Consider the following 19,419-nt stretch of genomic DNA (forward strand, 5'->3'; position numbering starts at 1 on the left):
AACCTTTCATACCAGACTGATGCACCACAGAAATGCGCATTGTAGACACGCCCACCTTATGAACTCTAACTCCCAGCAGACATCACTGCATCAGCTCCGTTTCTTAAACTAGCCTACTTTTTTTTTCTATACAGCGATAAGTCATTTATTTTGTGGATGCTATAATGTATGTGAATGTCGATACAGGATTACAGGTTTTATGTCATTGTCTATGCTTAAAAAAAATATCCGGAGGTTAAAACTACAAATTAAAACTACATTTCCCAGTGCTTCCGGGTAAATAATGATGACGATATATTTACTCTGCGAAACATGGATTGTGGCGACATGAGTTTAATTTTGCGTTTTTTTCCTTTCGTCTAATGATTATTTATGATTATAAGCACGATGAGTGTCAGTAATCGAGCTGCTGTAATCGGTGTGTTATTAATAATATTGACGGCTGATCTCGCGCGGTGTGTTGCGGCAGATGATCAGACACACAGTGAAGAAGAACCTGTCGATAATAATAATGATCTGTCTGACAGTGATTCACAGGATCAGAAAACTGCTGATGGACACGCAGAACAGCTGACCAGGTATTACTGTATCACATATCTTCACATGTTATCACATATCATCAGTTTGCTCGCAGGTTTAACAGCAGAAAGTGTGAGTGAGTGATTGACAGCTGTGATGTGCCGGACAGTACAGTGACGAATAATATTCAGTAACATATGTTCATCACTAAGTTCGAGCAAATATGTCATTGATAGTACACACACAAACACACACACACTCACACACACACACACACATATATATCAAAGTAGCTTGGTATTACCACCTGACACCTTCCCTGTACAAGTATAGATCTACCTACAGTTATTGGCTGTAAATGTCATGGTGTACAGATAAGTTATTTTTTCTGTCTTTCTGTTCAGTAAGTTAGTTTTGTAGGAGCGTTTAGAAAATCTATCCATCCATCCACTTTCATAGACAATAATAATATATTTTCATGATGTTTCGTCATTGAGATATATCTTAGGAGATAATATGTAGGCCTACATTAAATTAAAAAAGTGATTATAAAGTAAAATGTGTAATAATATATTATGTAAATGTATTCATCTGACAGGAATGACACCGAAAGCTCCAGCAACGACACTGTTCAAAGCACCACAGCTGTGCCCAAGCCCGCGACCCCTGAGCCTCCTAAGAATGAGCCCATCCTGCCGGAGCAGACGGGGGTCAAGGCCCAGGAAGAGGAGCAGTCCAGCGGGATGACCATTTTCTTCAGCCTGCTGGTCATTGGTGAGTTGTTTTAAAGGCAGACATGATCTCAAAGTGAGAATGATGCATATTTATTTTCTTTTAATAACTAAACTGCATCAGAACTGTATCCAAAGCTTCCCTGTTCTCCAGATGTCCATCAGTGACGAGCAATAAGGAAATGCAGCTACTGCATCTCCTTATTGTTCGTCACCGATGGACAGTTAAAAGGTTAAAGTCCCCCTGTAGTCAATCATTCTATCCCTTAAAACTCATCTTTGATCACCAAAATTATATATTTAAAGTTTTTTCCTTGAAAAAAAATGTCTTCATGTCTTAAAATAGCTTGAATGTAACTCGACACCCTTGCCTCATTTAGTATACGCTGTTCTATGAATATGCAAATGAGCCCCGCCTCCACTCACTCACTCAGCTCAGAGATCCACTGGTTGACGATCACACGTTGATCTGATTGGTTACAAGGTAGTTTGTGACGTCAGAAACACCAGCGATTTCAAAGCGTGTTTTTGAGACTGTCTTAAATACTCAGCAATGCTGTCGACTTATGAATTTACACATGGATTGTCTTAAAACACCACATAGACATAAACAACATTAAAAGCGTTATTTTAACCACAGGGGGACTTTAAGATAGTTCCTCTAATGGGAGATGGTCAGCTCTCTGAGGTTTTCCTGAGTGGTTCCCAGTCTTGAAGATAATGCATGTGAAGTTCTCGGCAGCGCTGGGCAGATTTACTTGCACATTGTAGTCATTACTGATTACAAATTTCGTCATAAAAATAGTAACGTTATCTAGATTTACATATTTTATGTGATTTATTCAGACTACTTTTTGAGTACTTTTAAATTGCTGTTTTGATCTCATTTATCACTTAGATAAAAAAAAAAAATATATATATATATATATATATATATATATATATATATATATTATAAAGAAAATATTGTCCATTCTTTGTTATAAACAACATGAAACGCATATTATGCCAGGGTTTCCCAAACTGGGATTAAAGAAAGACCTGCAGGGGGATTGAGAGTTGATGAAAAGCTAATGATTGATTAAATCATAAAAATGTACAATTTAAATGAAAAAAATTATTTGAAAATAAAAACAATCAAAATGTTATAAAATTAGAAATAATTTACTGCCATTGTATGAATATGTAATCATGTAATCCATGAAAAGTAACCGTAACCAGATTATTAGCATTTAAAAACATAATATATCATCTAATTACAAGTACTAGATTCCTGGAGTCTGATGACGTGACCCAGCTTACATGTACACAGATGACATTATATGGGTTCAGATTCGATGGAGTCAGTCAGGTTTACTGCACCCATTTCTCTTTCAGTCCAGCATAATTTGTTTACCATTATTGGACAGTGCTTTTGTGTGTGTGTGTGTGTGTGTCATTCCCATCAGTGTGGCTGATGGGAATGTCAAAATGATTCAAATTTAACTTTTTTTCTACATCTTCACATCAAATTTATCAGCCATAAATATATCTCAACCCCTTATCTTGACCCCTGCCGAAGATAAATGTAGCTTTTTTCCCTTTGTGTGACTTGAATTGCCACGTATGATGGCGACTGTTAATGCACTCTGAATGCTGATTTATGCATAGCACAATATTTTATGGAGAATTTATAGATGTCAATGAAATAATTGGCCTGGCCGATACACAAGTCTACCAATAACTCTTTTTCTATGTATCTTTTGTAATTTTTGTGGCTTTCTTTTACATTTATCTGTTCCTGCGCTGTTTGTCGAGTCATCAGCCAGCACTTCCTCCTCGGTTGCTAAGGGTTACGCCTGCTGTTGTGCATCTGACACCGCAGAACCGATGATGTCACAGTGAGACTCCTCATGTGTGTTTTGTGTCATCTGAAAGCTCAGAGGTCTCAAGTTACGTGTTGATGTTTTGGGATCGGCCCTCTGCGGTGACGCGTCTCCCTGTGATGTCGTGTGTTATGTGTGTGTTCGGTGCATTGTGCCGAGTGTAGTCTTACATACTGACCAGCTCTGCGTATGACGAGGACTCATGCCTTGACTTCGTTCATTATGTCTTTATAATGTGATCCTGGAGGCTGAATCTAGGTTAAAGTGTAATTATAAACCTGCACGACACATCACTATAGGTATCAGTGACACAGCACTCTCACAATTCATCCTCTTTTGTCTCTTTATATCAAGTCTGACTGACAGGTAAAGCAACCAATCACAGTTCGTCTTGCTCCGCGTCATGTTTAGGGGCGTGGAAATGTAACGTCGATGTCCCTACAACAACACTGTAAACTCTTGGACGTCTTTGCCATGAACTTCACATACTTTTGAAAATCCAGCGTTTAGTTGATCCTGATAAGTGCTCATTGTCGAAGTTGTAAACACGACGATTTGTTTCTCCACGAGGGGGTTTGGCTTCACGGCATCTTTGTTTCCAGGCGGACTGTTATACAACCGTTATAATTCCTGCAGCATTCAACCAATCAGACGACAGCTTTGGAAATCCTGAAGTGTTTCCAGTTTTGTGTGCCATATCAAAGACTATAGAATAACAAATGATGATATTGCATATTAAATAGCGATGTACTTGTTGGGTGTATCATTTATTGCATCAAAAAAAATTAATAAAAAAAAACAACAACATCCAATTACAAAAGAGAGACAAAAAAAAGCACATATACAAAAATGTTAATATTTATTGATAACAAAAAATATATATTTTAACTCTCTTTACCCTTTATTAAACACACATATACTACCGTTAAAAGGTTTGGTCAGTAAAATGGTTCAGTCTTTTTAAAAGAAGTCTCTTCTGCTCACCAAGGCTGAATTGTTGATCCAAAATACAGTAAAGACAGTAAAATTGTGAAATATTATTACAAACTAAAATATCTGTTTTCTATGTGAATATATGTTAAAGTGTAATTTATTCCTGTGATCAAAGCTGTATTTTCAGCATCATTACTCCAGTCTTCAGTGTCACATGATCCTTCAGAAATCACTCTAATATGATGATTTGATGATCAAGACACATTTATGATTATTATCAGTGTTGAAAACAGTCGTGCTGATGAATATATGTGTGGAAACACAATGCATTCTTTGCTCAATAAAAGTCATACTGGAACTTTTTATTGATCCCAAAATTTTGAACTGTTGTGTATTTTCCTATATTTTTCCCTAAATTTACTTAGGATTTTAAGATGATTATTTTAGTGCCCTAAATGCTTGTTATTGCAAAACAAGGATAAATGAATTTGATGTCTTAAACATGTATTTTATTTTCTCGGCTTGCTGACTGTGGTGCTGATACCAAGATATCACTGTGTTATTGCAGTAACTATAACTGTAGTAACTAGTCTGTGTGTGTGTGTGTGTGTGTGTGTGTGTGTGTGTGTGTGTGTGTGTGTGTGTGTGTGTGTGAGTTTTATTGATTGCTGTTTCCCCCCGCAGGTATTTGTATTATTCTGGTGCACCTGCTGATCAAGTTCAAGCTGCACTTTCTGCCGGAGAGCGTGGCTGTGGTCTCGCTGGGTACGTGTCCTCATGATCTCATTCTTTCACCTCACAGTTGCTCTTCGTTCTCGGCCGAAGCGATTGAGTCAGTCATGATGACAGAAACACTAAACAGAAAATGGTCCTGTTGCATGTGACCAAGCAATGTGTCTTAGATATCAGATCACTCTGTTTTAAGAACAATCAATTAACTGATCAATAATGAATGTTAGGAGTACGTGTGTGTGTGTGTGTGTGTGTACAGTTTGATGTGTTTCACAATGTGAGTCTGAAATGAACACAAATGTAGTTCCTGTAAGATTACAAGATCAGTTCCTCTTAGCATGCAAAAGTATTACAGACTGAGTAAACATTTAAAGCGATAGTTCACCCAAAAATCTAAATTCTCTCATCATCTACTCTCCCTCATGTTATTCCAGAGGGAGATTGTTAGTGGAAGCCTAACAGTTTTGACTGCCAGAGACCTGTAAGGGAGAGTTTACTGAAAGTTTGTGGACGATGTTTCGATAGCTGACCATTGAACACACTGAACTTCTGTCAGTCACAGCTTTGTTTAATATGGCACTAGCCTGACTAAGATCTGTTGAATGGACAGAAAACACTCTGAAGGTGTGTCCCATGCACTATGTTACGCCGTTTTGTAGTGTTGATGGTGCGAGTAACAGTGTGTTCACTGAAGATAAAATAACCTAATAAAGTGCATACACTTCACGGATGAGTGCATGAGTGCATAGTGTGTCATTTGTGATGCAAATTGAGACATTTCTCAAAATGTCTTCTTTTATGTTCCACAGAAGAAAGATTTGTTTAGGAATGACATAATGGTCAACAATTAAATAAGTAATAATAGCATTTAAATTTTTGGGTGAATTACAAAGGATTGTTCCTCTTAGTTGATCCAATCTATTCTTTTGTTAATAATTCATATTGCAGGTAATTACTTCTTCAGAAAAGGGTAGTTTGACAGGAGTTGAACTGATACTAATTGTACACAATATATTTGCCGTTTCTTTTCCAGGGATTCTGATGGGAGCGTTTATCAAGATCATCGAGTCCCTGCAGTTGGCCAACTGGAAGGTACGATCCTCTCACCATCACTTTGGTTTTATTTTGCTATGTTTGCAACCAGTGTTTAGTAATCCAGTAACAAGTCATCAGACACGTCCTGTGACCAGTTGGGAATTTCATTAAGCGGCGACTGTCTCATTACTCGACTACGTACTGTGCTTTTCTTACTGAGATTTGGTTGAAATGTGTCAAAGTTACACTACTTTTCAAAACTTCGGTCAGTTAGATTTTCATTTTTTACGTTTTGAAATAAATTGATACTTTAGGATGCAATAAATTGATTAAAATTAACAGTAAAGGCATTGTTACAGAAAATTCTGTTTAAAATAATGATATTTAAAATGTTCGATTCATCACAATATCCTGAAAAAAAAGGGATCACGGTTTCCGCAAAAGCATTAAAGTAATAGTTCAGCCAAAAATGAAAATGTCCTGATTACTTACTCACCCTTTTTCTGGTTATTCACACACTCCTTGTAAACAATTCTTCGCAGAGCTAGACTAATCGAGCATTTGTGGTTAAAAAGTGTATATATATATTTATTTCTGGAAATGACTGACCGTTTTGCTAGACCCGTATTTGCCAGCTGGGGTCGTGTGGAGCCCTTTGAAGCCCTAAATATGGATTTTTGACCATCAAAAACGGTCTACGTTGGGCAACATTCACTTGCTTTAAATGGAGAAAATCCTTGAATGTTTTCCTCCAATGCTTAAATTTCTCTTCGGCTGAGGAAAGAAAGTCGAGTACATATTGGATGGCCTGGGGGTGAGGAAATAATCGGGACGCTTTTAGTTTTGGCTGTACTATTCCTCTAAGCACCACACCTGTTTTCAACAATGATAATAATCAGAAATGTTTCCTGAGCATCGAATCATCATATAAGAATGATTTCTGAAGGATCATGTGACTCTGAAGACGGGCGTATGATGATGTAATGCAAATGTTAGCTGAAGCATTCATTGTGGAGGTTTTGAGAGCAGAGGAAGCCATTCCATGCACATATATCTTTCTGTCCTGCGCTTCCCTCGTTTCCTTCCTCTTCTCATACTTTCTGTCTTCTGTTTCATTCTCTCGGGCTTCACAAAGTCTCTTTCTCTCTCTCTCTCTCTCTCTCTCTCCAGCATTCGCTTCTCATGCCTGCCTTTCTTTTCTCTTCCTCTCTCCACCTTTTCATCTCTGTCTCTGGCCTTAATTAACATTTTTGTCTGGGATGTGAGGTGATGCCAGGCTCTGTGAGTACAGAGCTTCCTTTTGTTTCAGGAAGTCTAAAGGTCAAGAGGGCCCCTCAGTTCTCGCTGTGTTTTGGTAACCAGAGACCCTCTGGATGAACGGCTCAACTGGAGCGTGTCTCCACTTCATTCGTTCTGTGCTTCAACTCTTTTCTGCTTTTTTTAGACCACAGATTATTGAGATGTGGCATAAAACATGTTTCTAGAAGGCACATAATGTACAAAACATATTTTCAAAATTGATTATTCATGTAACCATCTTGTCGATTTTGAAAATATGTTTCAGTTTTGGTAGACCAATCTTCAGGTTCATCTGACCCACAGTTAGGCACTTTTCTTAGGGCACATTCACACAGTTGTGTGTAAATGCACAGATGCAGCTCTCTCCTCTGGGTGGGTTTTTATCATGAAACTATGATTTTTGAAGGATAATGTGATACTGAAGAGTAGTGATGCAGAAAATGTTGCTTTGCATCAACAGGAATGTCTGTGATAGGCTTCAATGCTCAACGCTTCAAAAACATGTTGTTAAAGTCGCCATGAAATCAAAATCAACCCTATTTACTTTGTTAGTAAATAGAAAGTTTGGTATCTACTTAAAAAAAAAAGTCTATAGAGTATATAGTATATATATATAAAATATATATACTTGATACCTGTCACGGTTAGTGGCTGTACTAAGCACACGACAAAAGAGTCCAATGGGAATAATCTTTTACCGTAATTCTTAATTTAAACAAGGAACAAGAGAATAACTTGGAGATAATCAACCACATAACCATCAACGCAGAACAAAAACCGGACCAGGAACAGACTGAAACTGAAAGCTTAGATACATGCGGCAAACAAAGGAAACTGATGAACTGATTAACGAGTTTAAAGACATTTTCCCAAACACATGGAAAATGTGGGTCAAAGGAAAAACAGCTATTGAACAATAACTCAGACAAAACACAACATATCCCTGACAATACCAAAGCACCAGTACATTTGACATATATTGAGTTGAGACAGCTGGTTTTAGGGGTAGTGAGTGATAATGTAATGACATTGATATAGAGAAAATCAAATGAAATGGGACACTTGTGTTAAGAACGTACTAATGATCGTCTCTGACCCATTTCAAAGTAGAAATGTTGCTATTTAACAAACTAAAGACTGGTTGTGTGACGTGTTTTGTCTCATTTTGCAAGAATCAGTGAGCCGACTATTAGTTTAAAGATGAGATGAGCTAAAAGAAATGAACTGAGCTTGTAATAAACTGGATCGATTGATTGATTGAGGCTAGCCTCAAAATAGCATGCTTGTTCTTGCCAGCAGCTTGTCCTCCTGAAGCTACGACATGCTGTTCTCTTGTCACTACAGATGGACTCGAAGCACCTTTACCCGTCTGCCCATATGCTCTGAGTCCATAAATAAGGCTTTGTACCCGATGCACATGTAATCATGTGTCTTGACACAACGTTCCTGAGCCCCATTTCTAATAAAACTGTGCTGAAGTTTGAGGATTTTCTGCCTCGTGATGTACATGTTTCGTGCCTGAAATTAGCCTTCAGCAAGTTCTAGTTGGTTGCATTGTTGTCTGCTGTCTACATAGGCAGCGACCTCCTAAGGCAACACCCTAACCGAAATGAAGTTGCTGATTTGAAGAGCTTTTTGTAAGCAGCCCCTTCACTAAAATTTACCACAAATCTACCACGACTGAATCGAAACTGTATGCAGTGACGGAACATTTTTAAGTGCATCTTTTCCCCCTCTTTACGTCTTAAGTCACGTTTGTGTCAAAGACTTGGATTCAGAACGATGATAAAAACACATGTCGAGTAGATCATGTCCATCAACACCCCTAAAGCTTCACAAGCCATGTTTCCATTACAGATTTGCACAAAACTTTTGCATGTAGATAGAAAACTATTGTGAAATGACGGCGTTTCCATTAACCAATGTTATGCAACTAAAGCGTACTTTTTTTCCTCTCGTGATAAGCCATCCCAAAAACCATGGCAATGGATGTTGGTAGGTTTATATATATATATATATATATATATATATCTCAGCCACCGCACTAGCCGTTATTATAATGGGAGGAGACATAGGTGTGTTATCCAAGCATTAATGGCAAGGAAAGCTCCTTATACTGTCCATATGAGGCGTTTCTGGGTGTTTCTCCCTCAGATCTGCTTCAAGCTCTTGATAAATTATGGCATTTCTTTGTTGTTTGTTGTTTTGTCTTTAATGATTTTATTGAAGAACTGTCTCATCTTCTGTCCAGCACACCGCCCCATCTACATCAGGTGACCTGTAAATGCTTAAAGGGGTGGTATAATGCACTTTTCACAAGATGTTAAATAAGTCTCTGATGTCCCCAGAGTGTGTATGGGAAGTTTTAGCTCAAAATACCCAATAGATCATTTTATATAGCATGTTAAAATTGTTACTTTTTGAGGGTGAGCAAAAATGCACCGTTTTTGTGTGTGTCCCTTTAAATGCAAATGAGCTGCTGCTCCCGGCACAGGGGGCGGAGCTACTACAGCTGGTGTCCTTTTACCTTACACACACATGCACTGAACATTTCAAAAACTTTCAGCCTTTTATGTTCAAACCGGAGTCAGACAATGATGGAGAGACTCAAGAAGAAGTGCAACATGTAGACAACATTTCTGAATGGTTAGTTGATGAATTTATGTAGCTAATGTAATGTATCTTCTAATCATTGGTTAGCATATTCTGTCATGATAATCTATAAATTGCGTTCCCGGGGGTGGGGTTTATGTAAATTCTAGGGTTCATGATGTCACTAACCCGGGAGGAATGTCGTGTAGTCTCTACCAGCTAATTGCTTTTTTGTTGTAGTCCTTAAAGGGTCATTTCACCCATTTGAACATTGTTTTTTATTTAAAGTGGGTCATATATGTAGTCGAAATGTAAAATAATTTTTGAATTTGGTGCCTTCGTGACCGAGAAAAGACAAAAAATAACTTCAGAACGCATTTGTATGAAAGACAACAACTCCCACAATGCACCACATTGCACAGCTCTGCAAGCCACTCCCACTAATCCAGAAAGCGCATATCTGCCTATAAGAGAAATCACTCTTCCGTCTACAAGGCTAGCTACTACCAGAGCTTGAAATTCATTTCACATTCACACAAAATGTCTAGTTAGTTGGCGAATTCATATAGTGCATTACTCCTCGTTTGTATTTCTTTCGAAAAGGTGAATTATTGCATGGTACCTGGATGTTCAGTCAGAACATAAATGCGGTGCGAAACTAGGATAGTTCTCAACACAAACGTCCGTGTCCTCGTCTGATTCAGAGATTTCGTCCAGGAGAAATTGTCATCGTTGAAATTCTTTGCCGCAGACGGACTCTATCTCTGTGTTCGTAGCGGTTCGTAGCTGCATAGTGAGATCACCGGCGCCACCAGTCCGCCCTAACTCGAGCCAGTCCGGGCTCCTCGTCCGCGGCAGGCAGGTCTTCTGCCTCGGCTGCTCTTCGCTATAATGCGGCTTGTAAAGGTAGCCACAAACACCTGATTCAAGCATCAGACTTCCGAAATCCTCTTCTTCTATATCATATTGAGCACTCTCCTCCGCTATTGTCATAACTTTACATCTGTCTCCACAGCGCCTGTTAGCTTAGCTTCAAACAAGATGGAGGATATTGCTTTCAGTTTCAGAGAGTAAAGTCCCACCCACTGATCTGTAATAGGTCTGTAGCGTGAGCGCGCCCCACCCTGGGAAAGATGAGAAACTAGTGTCTGTAGTCTTAACAGAAATCCCCCCCTCTAACACTTCCTCCTACAATGACGCAAAATGACGATTTTTGCGTCATTGTAGGAGGAAGTGTAAGAGGTAAATAACAGATTTCTCCCGTCTCAGGGGAAAATGAGAGAGTATTGCACGACCATTCAATAGTATGACTGGGTTTCTAACAATGCAAAGCTTAATGCAAATGGGTGAAGTGTCCCTTTAAAAAGCAATTTCTTTAAAAGAAAATATCTCCCTTTGCTTTGAACTTTGAGCGTTGTGACTTTGCTGATAACTTAAGTTAAAAAAGTGAAATCATAATCAACTACCCCTTTAAAAACTGTTTCCATTGCAGTTTTGCAAAATATTCCTTTTTACGAATTGTCTGAAAACACCTCATGCAAGCGTAAAAACTTTTTTCAAGCGAAATTGACGTTTCCATTGAGTGTAAGTAAAAAATGTCACAAATGTTGGTTGAAATGACTAATCTTCAGTTGGATGGACATGCTTTTATGTATTAGTCAGATTTCAGAACAACATTTTCAAAATGCTAATTTCCACAGAGCTTGTTGCAATGCATCCTGGGATTGCCTTGGGCTCAGAGAGCGGTTAAAAAAAAAAACCTGGTTTACACTTATGCCCAACCTTAGCAGCCCTTGCGACAACTCTGATAATGCAATGTGTACTTCCTTAGTTACGAAACGCATTCTGACAATTTTTATCAGATCAAGCTTACGTTGAGTGTGTTTGCATTTGCATACAGTGTTTCTGGCTTTATCCTTGAAGATTAGTGCTTTTAATTTGATCCATCTTATAAGGCAACGTCATTTTGCTGCCTTCTGATTGTAAAAGCTTTGCTGTCAGAAGCTTGCGTATCGTGTCCAAAAAAGTTCCCAGAGTTACAACAAAAATGCCAACAACTCTCATGCAAGGGTTCATGTTTTAACACCTACACAATTCCTAATTCCTCTCATCTTTCTCTGCCGTTGTCAAGACGGTTCCCTGAGTTTCTCTAACTGTTCATGACCCAACATGTAGTTTTTGCCTCTCAGTGAGTGATGGATCGTCATGGAACTGAAAGGGAATGTGGTGTAGCAAGGCCTCCCTACACAGGAACTTCAAGAATGACAGTGTGCAAGTGATGAAATGTGATGCGCTGGTGGTTACATGCATGAAGGGGATCTTTGTACATCTCTGCACACATGCCATCATTATCACTGTCACAGGATCAACGCAATTCCGCTTTGTACTCCAGTGTAATGTACATGTTTACTTGCACACACAAATATACGCATATGCTTGCAACACATTACACACACTCTGTCACTGACACTTGTGTGTGTGTGTGTGTGTGTGTGTCATATTTAATATATAAAGGCCAGGGTCAAAAAATTATAAAATTATCTAAAAAGAAAATGGAGTTTCATCCAAGCGGCAACCTCCCTGTCTCTCTCTTGAAACCAACACGCAAGTGAATTAAACAGCAATTCATCGACTGGCCACTTGAGGCTGGCTGCAAAAGTGAGTCAAATCTGCATCTCCCCCATGTTGAAATGCCCAACTTTACAGCAGAAAAAAACATGTTTACAGCCTGGAGCAAAAAGTGGCTTTGGTCTATACAGCTAATTCTGCCCTTCATGACAACTGTGAGGGGGGTGAATTTTTTTATTACTCATCCTTTTAAATTATATTAAGCCTTAAATTTCTGCATAATTAAGGGTGTGTCCACTTTTGAGTGACAGGTTCCCGCTGCTGTGGTCATTAGTCATCATTAGCCGTTTGTCTGCTGTCTGTTAGCCGTAACGTTAGGGTTTTTCACCCATTTTCGTTTATCCGGGACTGACGCGCTACCAAGATGGCGACGGTCGGCCACACCCACTTTAGGCTTCAAAAACGTTCTTCAGAAATCTACGGGTGACGTCACGGACACTACGTCCATATTTTTTTACAGTCTATCTATGGTTTCATCTAAAAAAATATAGTTTAATCATTTGTTTTAACTATAAGAAAAAAAAGATGATTTTTTTTTTTCTTCAATAAAGAGACCTAAAGTAGACATGATTACCAGTCAAACTATTACTACTGTTACTGTGCTTAATATCATTGAAAATGACTATGTTAATAGTGCTACTAAACAGGGTATCTGCTAGCCTGGTTAAAACCAGACCATTCTCAGTAGTAACTGAGTTATGGTCTGGCAAAGCTCCTTTAATAACTCATTTCCAAAGGGGCGTCACCAACGGACGTCGCTCAAATGGCTCTGTGCACAATTGGATAGACCTAAAACTCCTAAAACCAATCAGGGATCATCATGTGTAAAGCCGTATGCTGCGTCCCAATTCGCCTATGTTACACTCTATTTTTTTTACAGTCTATGGTTACACTACGCCATATGTACTCTTTTTGTGAAGAAAATGTATTTACTTTTGAATGTGTAGCAAAAAAGTAGGCAAGCTTTGGGACATACTACTTCATCATCTTTATCGGACAGATCTGTCGCGTGCATCCCGTCACGTAAACTGCCCTGTCAATCATCTTGTCACAGTTAAAATCCTCTATTAAATCTAATTTAATTTCCTACTGTTTCGGAGAGAAATGTAGTAGCACGTTCATCTGCCAGTGGGTCTTTCATGGAGACTGTCCTCATGTGTTTGCAAAGGTTGGTGTGCTTCACCAACGGACGTCGGAGTGGACGTCGCTCAAATGCCTCTGGATAGGCTAGACCTAAAACCAATCAGAGCGATCGTCATGTGTAAAGCCCGCCTCAACGTTTCTGATTGGTGCCTTGATTTCTCGGCATGGGGAAATGGACTTGAATGAGCTCTTTGCCAGACTTACTTGCAGAGCAAATCTAAATTTGCCGGAAGTTGTCTGGGTTTTCCCAGGCTAGGTATCTGCGGTTTTCCTCAGAATTGGGCCAGTTTTAAACTGTTACTGTGTGTTGATTTCACAATCACCCCTGACTGAAATCACAATCACATAATAGACTGAAATGCTTGTAAGACAAACCTACTATTAATAATAACAGTATTCATATGAGCAGTATCCACGATGAAATAAAATGTCTGCATGTTCAAGTATACATCATTCTTTCTTCCTTTCTTTCACAGGAAGAGGAGATGTTTCGTCCCAATATGTTCTTCCTATTACTTTTACCGCCAATCATTTTTGAGTCTGGATACTCATTGCATAAGGTAAATATTACTGAGATATTATTAATTTTCAAAAAAGAGCCATGAATAAGTTGTTGTAAAATATGTCAGCACTATATGCTTTAAGCACCATTGAATCCGTCTGAAAGGTCCAAACTCAGTTAGCCTGGAAATCCAGAACCTAAATCTAAAAGATTAATGGTCTGGCGTCGACTAATGAAAATCGGCCAGCTCGAGGGGCGGCACCAAGCATGCATTTGAAAATCTCACTGTACGCAATTGGATAACACTACGACCAATCACAACAAGCCCCATACGCTCAGCTACCAGCGGAGATAACTGGTAGATTAGACTCTTGCCGTATCCGGTCGGCAAAACAGCAAAAACGCCCTTCTTGCAAAGGAACGATTCGAGCGCCGTCTTCTGTTCCTCTTTTAGAGAAAAAGTCTAACTCGTTCATTGTAGCGGCCAAAGCCGTTTCAGACAAATGGTGTTCATCCGTAGCCATCTTGCAATGTTTACTAATGACTTCGACGTCGCAGCGCTGTCGTCATCTCGCCTCTGGCCCGCCTATGTCAGATAACCCGATGTGATTGGTGCAGCTCAGATCGAGGGGCATATTTAATGAGCATCATTACCCGACGCCAGACTAACTCGCTGAGCAAATTCAACTTGTGCTCTCACAAGAGCTCTGGATTACCAGGGTAAAACTCAGTAGTTACTAGTTAGAATGAGTCCTCCACTGAGTAAACAGAATTGCTCAGAGCAGAATCTCACTGCAAGTTGGTGTCTTAAAACGAAGCAGGTTTAGTGTAGTTAAGCTTTGTGAAACTGTGTGTGAAGACTTGGCCTTACAAATTATTGTAACGGTGAGACCCAAAGTCAAAAACAGAAGTTCGAATGAAACACTAAGCCATGTGATGCAGATGGTTTATTGCTTTAATAATAATAATAATAATAAATATTAAAAGTTGTATAGAGTAGCAAACCTTTTTCAATGAAAACTTTTGAGTCTGTATTCAGAGACTGCTATAGGTATATAAACAGACACGTTTTTATTCCACAGGGTAATTTTTTCCAAAACATTGGCTCAATCACATTATTCGCCGTCTTTGGAACAGCGATTTCAGCCTTCATCGTTGGAGGGGGGATCTATTTCCTGGGACAGGTATTTTCTTATTGTTTTAATAGACATCAACAGTTATGTAAGCAGACCTATAAGTGATCATAAGTGGTTTATCTAGTTGGACTAGTTGGCACACCTTAACCGCTCCTTTGACATGATCTCTCCATGATTATGACTGTTATGTTTGGATGTGTTTCTTGAATAGGCTGATGTTATTTACAAGATGACAATGACAGACAGGTGAGAAAACATCTGAAACTATTGAGCAAAGGCTTTGGCGTGTACGTTCATGTCTTCATGGTTTTCCTCTGTTGTTCTTCTCTCTAGTTTTGCGTTTGGTTCTCTGATCTCCGCTGTGGATCCAGTCGCCACTATCGCCATCTTTAATGCCCTTAATGTGGATCCGGTGCTCAATATGCTGGTGTTCGGGGAGAGCATCCTAAATGACGCCGTCTCCATCGTCTTAACAAAGTACGCCTCACTGAACCATCATAACTCTTTGTCTGTCATTTTACACCAACTAGTACTGAAACCTAAGCACAGTCTCACCCCCATTCTACACGTTTCCACTAGAAAGATCAGCTCTAAAACATGCTGGTCTCAAGCCACCACTACTATCATTGGCCAAGTGGTACAATTTTTCAAAAAGCAAAAGACAACTTCATTCACAGCTTCTCAAAAGAGGTTTGCAGACACTGCGCTTGAGCTTTGATTTAGGAGAAAGTGCTGTGTGACAGGAGTTGGTGTTGCAATCTCGGTCACACATTGTTTCTGTGCAGGTTTTGTGTGCAAGTGTGTCAGGCATTTTTTGCTGTCTGTGGCCAAGCTGCCGTTGGCTTTGTGGCCTGCAGACATCCTCATTCTGTGTGTTTCTGCCTTCTGCTCATTTTCTGCTTCCACATCCCATGATTTATGACCATATAAAGGTGTGTTTTCAATATGATAAATGACTTTCGCACAGTATATACATGCAGATTTTTATAATCGACTAGGACTGATGGACTTTGGTGTTCCTGTACAACCTTTTTTTCTGGATGGCCACATTGAGTTTGTTCTAGACAAACACACTTGATGATAATTCTCTAGAATGGCATTGTGTGGTGCTAATGCTACGTTTGTCTTCACTAGAATTACTGGAACAGCCAAACCCATTCATTAGAAGGAGGTGTCCATATACTCTTGGTCATGAGGTGGATATAAATGAATGGGTGTTTCTTTAGTGCTCTTTCTCAGCAGGAACTCACTCTCTTCTCAGATCAGTAGATACTCTAAATTAAAGGTGACAAAAATTGCTGTTTTGATCTGTATGCAGATCTAATCTGCAGGGTTCCCAAATAAAATTCTGCCTGGAAAATCATGGAAATTAATCAAATCTTAAAAAAGTCAAGGGAATTTGTGTTTATGTGGAAAATTATGATAATTTTGTTTTTTGTTTTAATAAGCCTAACTAACATTAGAAGTGGAATTCAGAGAAAAATAGACAATAAAAATAGATGACATTTCAAGTGCTTTAACTGGCCTTTCTGCTTAGTCATTTAGCACTTCTCTATTGTGGAGGTCTTGTCTCGTCAATTATTTAAAAGCCCTGATCTTAAATTAGCCGTTAGATCCACTTACGTGCCACATTGTAAGAAATTACCAGAACTATTACATGGAACTGAACACTCTTTAGTGATCAAAACTTTTGTCTTTGTGCTTAGACAAATCAAGCTCATTTAATGAGTTCCAGGAAATATGGAGCCTATAATAAATTGCAGTAATGAACATGTGACTCATCTTTCACCACCTTTCCTTCCAGCTCTTGAATGATGGGAGATTACGACTGTGGATTTGGGTCAGGGTGGCCGGGCAAATCCTGAATTTGCTGAGCACGACAAGATCAGATCCATATATAACATGAGCGCTTCTATCTTTATAGCCGGCTCATACGTATGTTTACATCTCTCATACAGTGTCACATTAAGCAACGTTTGAGATTGACGTTTTATTTTTGTGCATGTGTAGCTTTGCATACATGATTAATGATTATAATATCAGTCCACTAGGCAATTACATGCAGTCATGCTGGTTTTGTTTTAGCAACACAAATCCAGCTGTCTTTGTGCGTTTATGTAGAAACTGCTGATTCTAATGGAATATCAGAGATTAGAAGTCAAAACCTCATCATTAACTGTTGACCTCATGGGGAGATGTAATGTGTGAGGAGGTCATGGCCATGTGACGTCTTTTAAATGTTTTACATGTTTTACACTCGATGGGACTTTGTGTTTTTGAAGATTCACACAGAATGAATATGACAACTATCTTGATGACATGATGTTGCAAACACGTTGAACAGGAAGGGTGAGATGTGTGGTCCCCTGCACCACATACTAACTAGCTCACGGATCTGCAGTCTTTCATTGTGGCTGTAACACTGTATTGTGTGTTAGAACTCTTTCAGTCTCCATCTGTCGCTTCTTGTCCCTTTTCTAATCTCGTCTCATTTCATCTAGTTTCATCTCGTTGGTCTTATTGGTCTCTTCTTTTCAAATCATTTTTTTTCTCTTCTCTTCTGTTCATCTCATCTCTTCTTGTCTCTTATTTTCTTGTCTTTTGTCTTATCTTGACCCTTTTGTCTCTTCTCATTTCATAGTTTGTCTTCTTATCTCTTCTTCTTCATGTTTGCATGCATCTAGTCTCAACTCAACTCTTTTCTCTTTTCAAATAATCTGTTTTCTTTTCTCTTCTCCTCTTGTCTCTTCTGTTTTCACCTATTTGTGTTTATTCTCCTTGTCTTATTCTCGTCTTATCCTTATTCTTCCATTCTTGTCTCGTGTCTTCTCTTGTAGTCACTTCTTGACGTTTCTTCTGTTCTTCTCTTCTCTTGTCTTTTTCATCCTGTCTCTTCTCATCTAGCCTCTTTTGCCTTTCTCTTCTCGTCAAATTTTTCCTCATCTCGTCTTTTGTGTCAGTGTTTTTACATACAGCGTCTTTTCTCATCCCCTAGTTTATTTTCTCATCTCATGTCTCAAATTGCCCGTTCTCTCTCCTCATCTCTCCCCGTATATTTTTATTCTCATTTCTCATTTCTCATTTCTCATTTCTCATTTCTCATTTCTCATCTCCTTTCTCTTTTTTCTCTTCTCATACAGTCTCTTATTTAACTTTACTTGTCTCATCTCATAGTTTGTCTTCTCATTTCTTGTCTCATCTTGTCCCTTGTCTCTCTTATACAGTCTAATCCTCTTTTCTCATTTCATCTAGTCTCTTGCTAGTTTGTCTCCTCTCATCTTTTGTCTTGTTTGTTATCTCTTGTCATTTCTTGTCTCTTCTTTTGTTCCATCATATCTCTCATCTCTCCTCATCTAGTCTCTTTTCAACTCATCACGTCTGGTCTCTACCTCTGGTCAAGGTTTTTTTTGTGCTCATTGTGAGTGTGTACTACGACTGTCTCTGGAGTGTGGGGTGGTAAAATGATCTCATTCATAATTGACGGTTCTACGGAGTTGCTGTCGTCAGCTGTTTGTGTGTTTCCTAGAAAGCAGTAATTCTTCTCTGGGTGTAGTTTTACGCCTGATTGCAAAGCTGTCCTGGCTACTGTTCCTTTGTAATGGCTCTCTGAAAAAATACATTCTTCTAAATAAAACGTCTCAGGGGCTGTTTACACCTGGCCACTTCATGCGTTTTCTGTAATTGGATAGCTATCCGATCGTGAAAAGACCAGGTGTAAATGCCCTCCGAAACGCATTCGAGACGGATTTGAATCCGATCGCTCAAACCACTTCAGGAGGTGGTCTGGGCCACATTCTAGACAAAACTAGACAAGTGTAAATGCATCTGGTTGTTGAAACCACATATGTAAATTGTACTCCTCCCCAAAATGCTAAAAAAAATAAACACGTGAGAGCGTATTATAGGCTATGTAATGTAATAGCCAGATATGACGAGACTACTGCAACACGCATCCCCGCAGATGAGAAGCTGAGCATCTATTCATTAAGCCAACGTGCAAACTATCGCAAATCAAAGTGAAAGTAAGTCGCAGGCGCTTAACACAATCATCATCATTAAAAGTAAAGAAACAAAATTATCTTACCAGGGCTGTTGCCGTTGTCTCTTATTGCAGTCTTTGATTTTGAAATTTTAGATGATGATCAATAAAATGCAGCTCATATCTGTTGCTTTCGATGACGTGCACTCCATTAAATCTGCATATAGCGCGGGAATTGAAGATCGGATTTAAATCCGTTTTGCCAAAATACATTTATGTGACCATAACATACATTTATGTAAATGGAATCGTTTTGATAAATCCG

The 19,419-nt window shown here is 38.9% G+C and overlaps 1 protein-coding gene across 2 annotated transcripts in view; it reads left to right on the plus strand.

The window, feature by feature from the left end:
- The first annotated feature begins 265 nt into the window (after positions 1–265).
- Positions 266–19,419, plus strand: part of slc9a8 (solute carrier family 9 member 8) — a 60,940-nt gene continuing 41,786 nt past the window's right edge. For both annotated transcript variants that reach the window (XM_081387377.1, XM_081387378.1), the window contains exons 1-8: positions 266–578; positions 1,118–1,293; positions 4,733–4,813; positions 5,814–5,872; positions 13,954–14,037; positions 15,062–15,163; positions 15,327–15,361; positions 15,449–15,592. In XM_081387377.1, coding sequence (XP_081243503.1) covers positions 373–578; positions 1,118–1,293; positions 4,733–4,813; positions 5,814–5,872; positions 13,954–14,037; positions 15,062–15,163; positions 15,327–15,361; positions 15,449–15,592 — 887 coding nt within the window. In that variant the 5' untranslated portion in view covers positions 266–372. The remainder of the gene's footprint in view (positions 579–1,117; positions 1,294–4,732; positions 4,814–5,813; positions 5,873–13,953; positions 14,038–15,061; positions 15,164–15,326; positions 15,362–15,448; positions 15,593–19,419) is intronic.

The sequence above is a fragment of the Scardinius erythrophthalmus genome (genome assembly GCF_964197995.2).
Source record: "Scardinius erythrophthalmus genome assembly, chromosome: 15".
NCBI lineage: Eukaryota > Metazoa > Chordata > Actinopteri > Cypriniformes > Leuciscidae > Scardinius > Scardinius erythrophthalmus.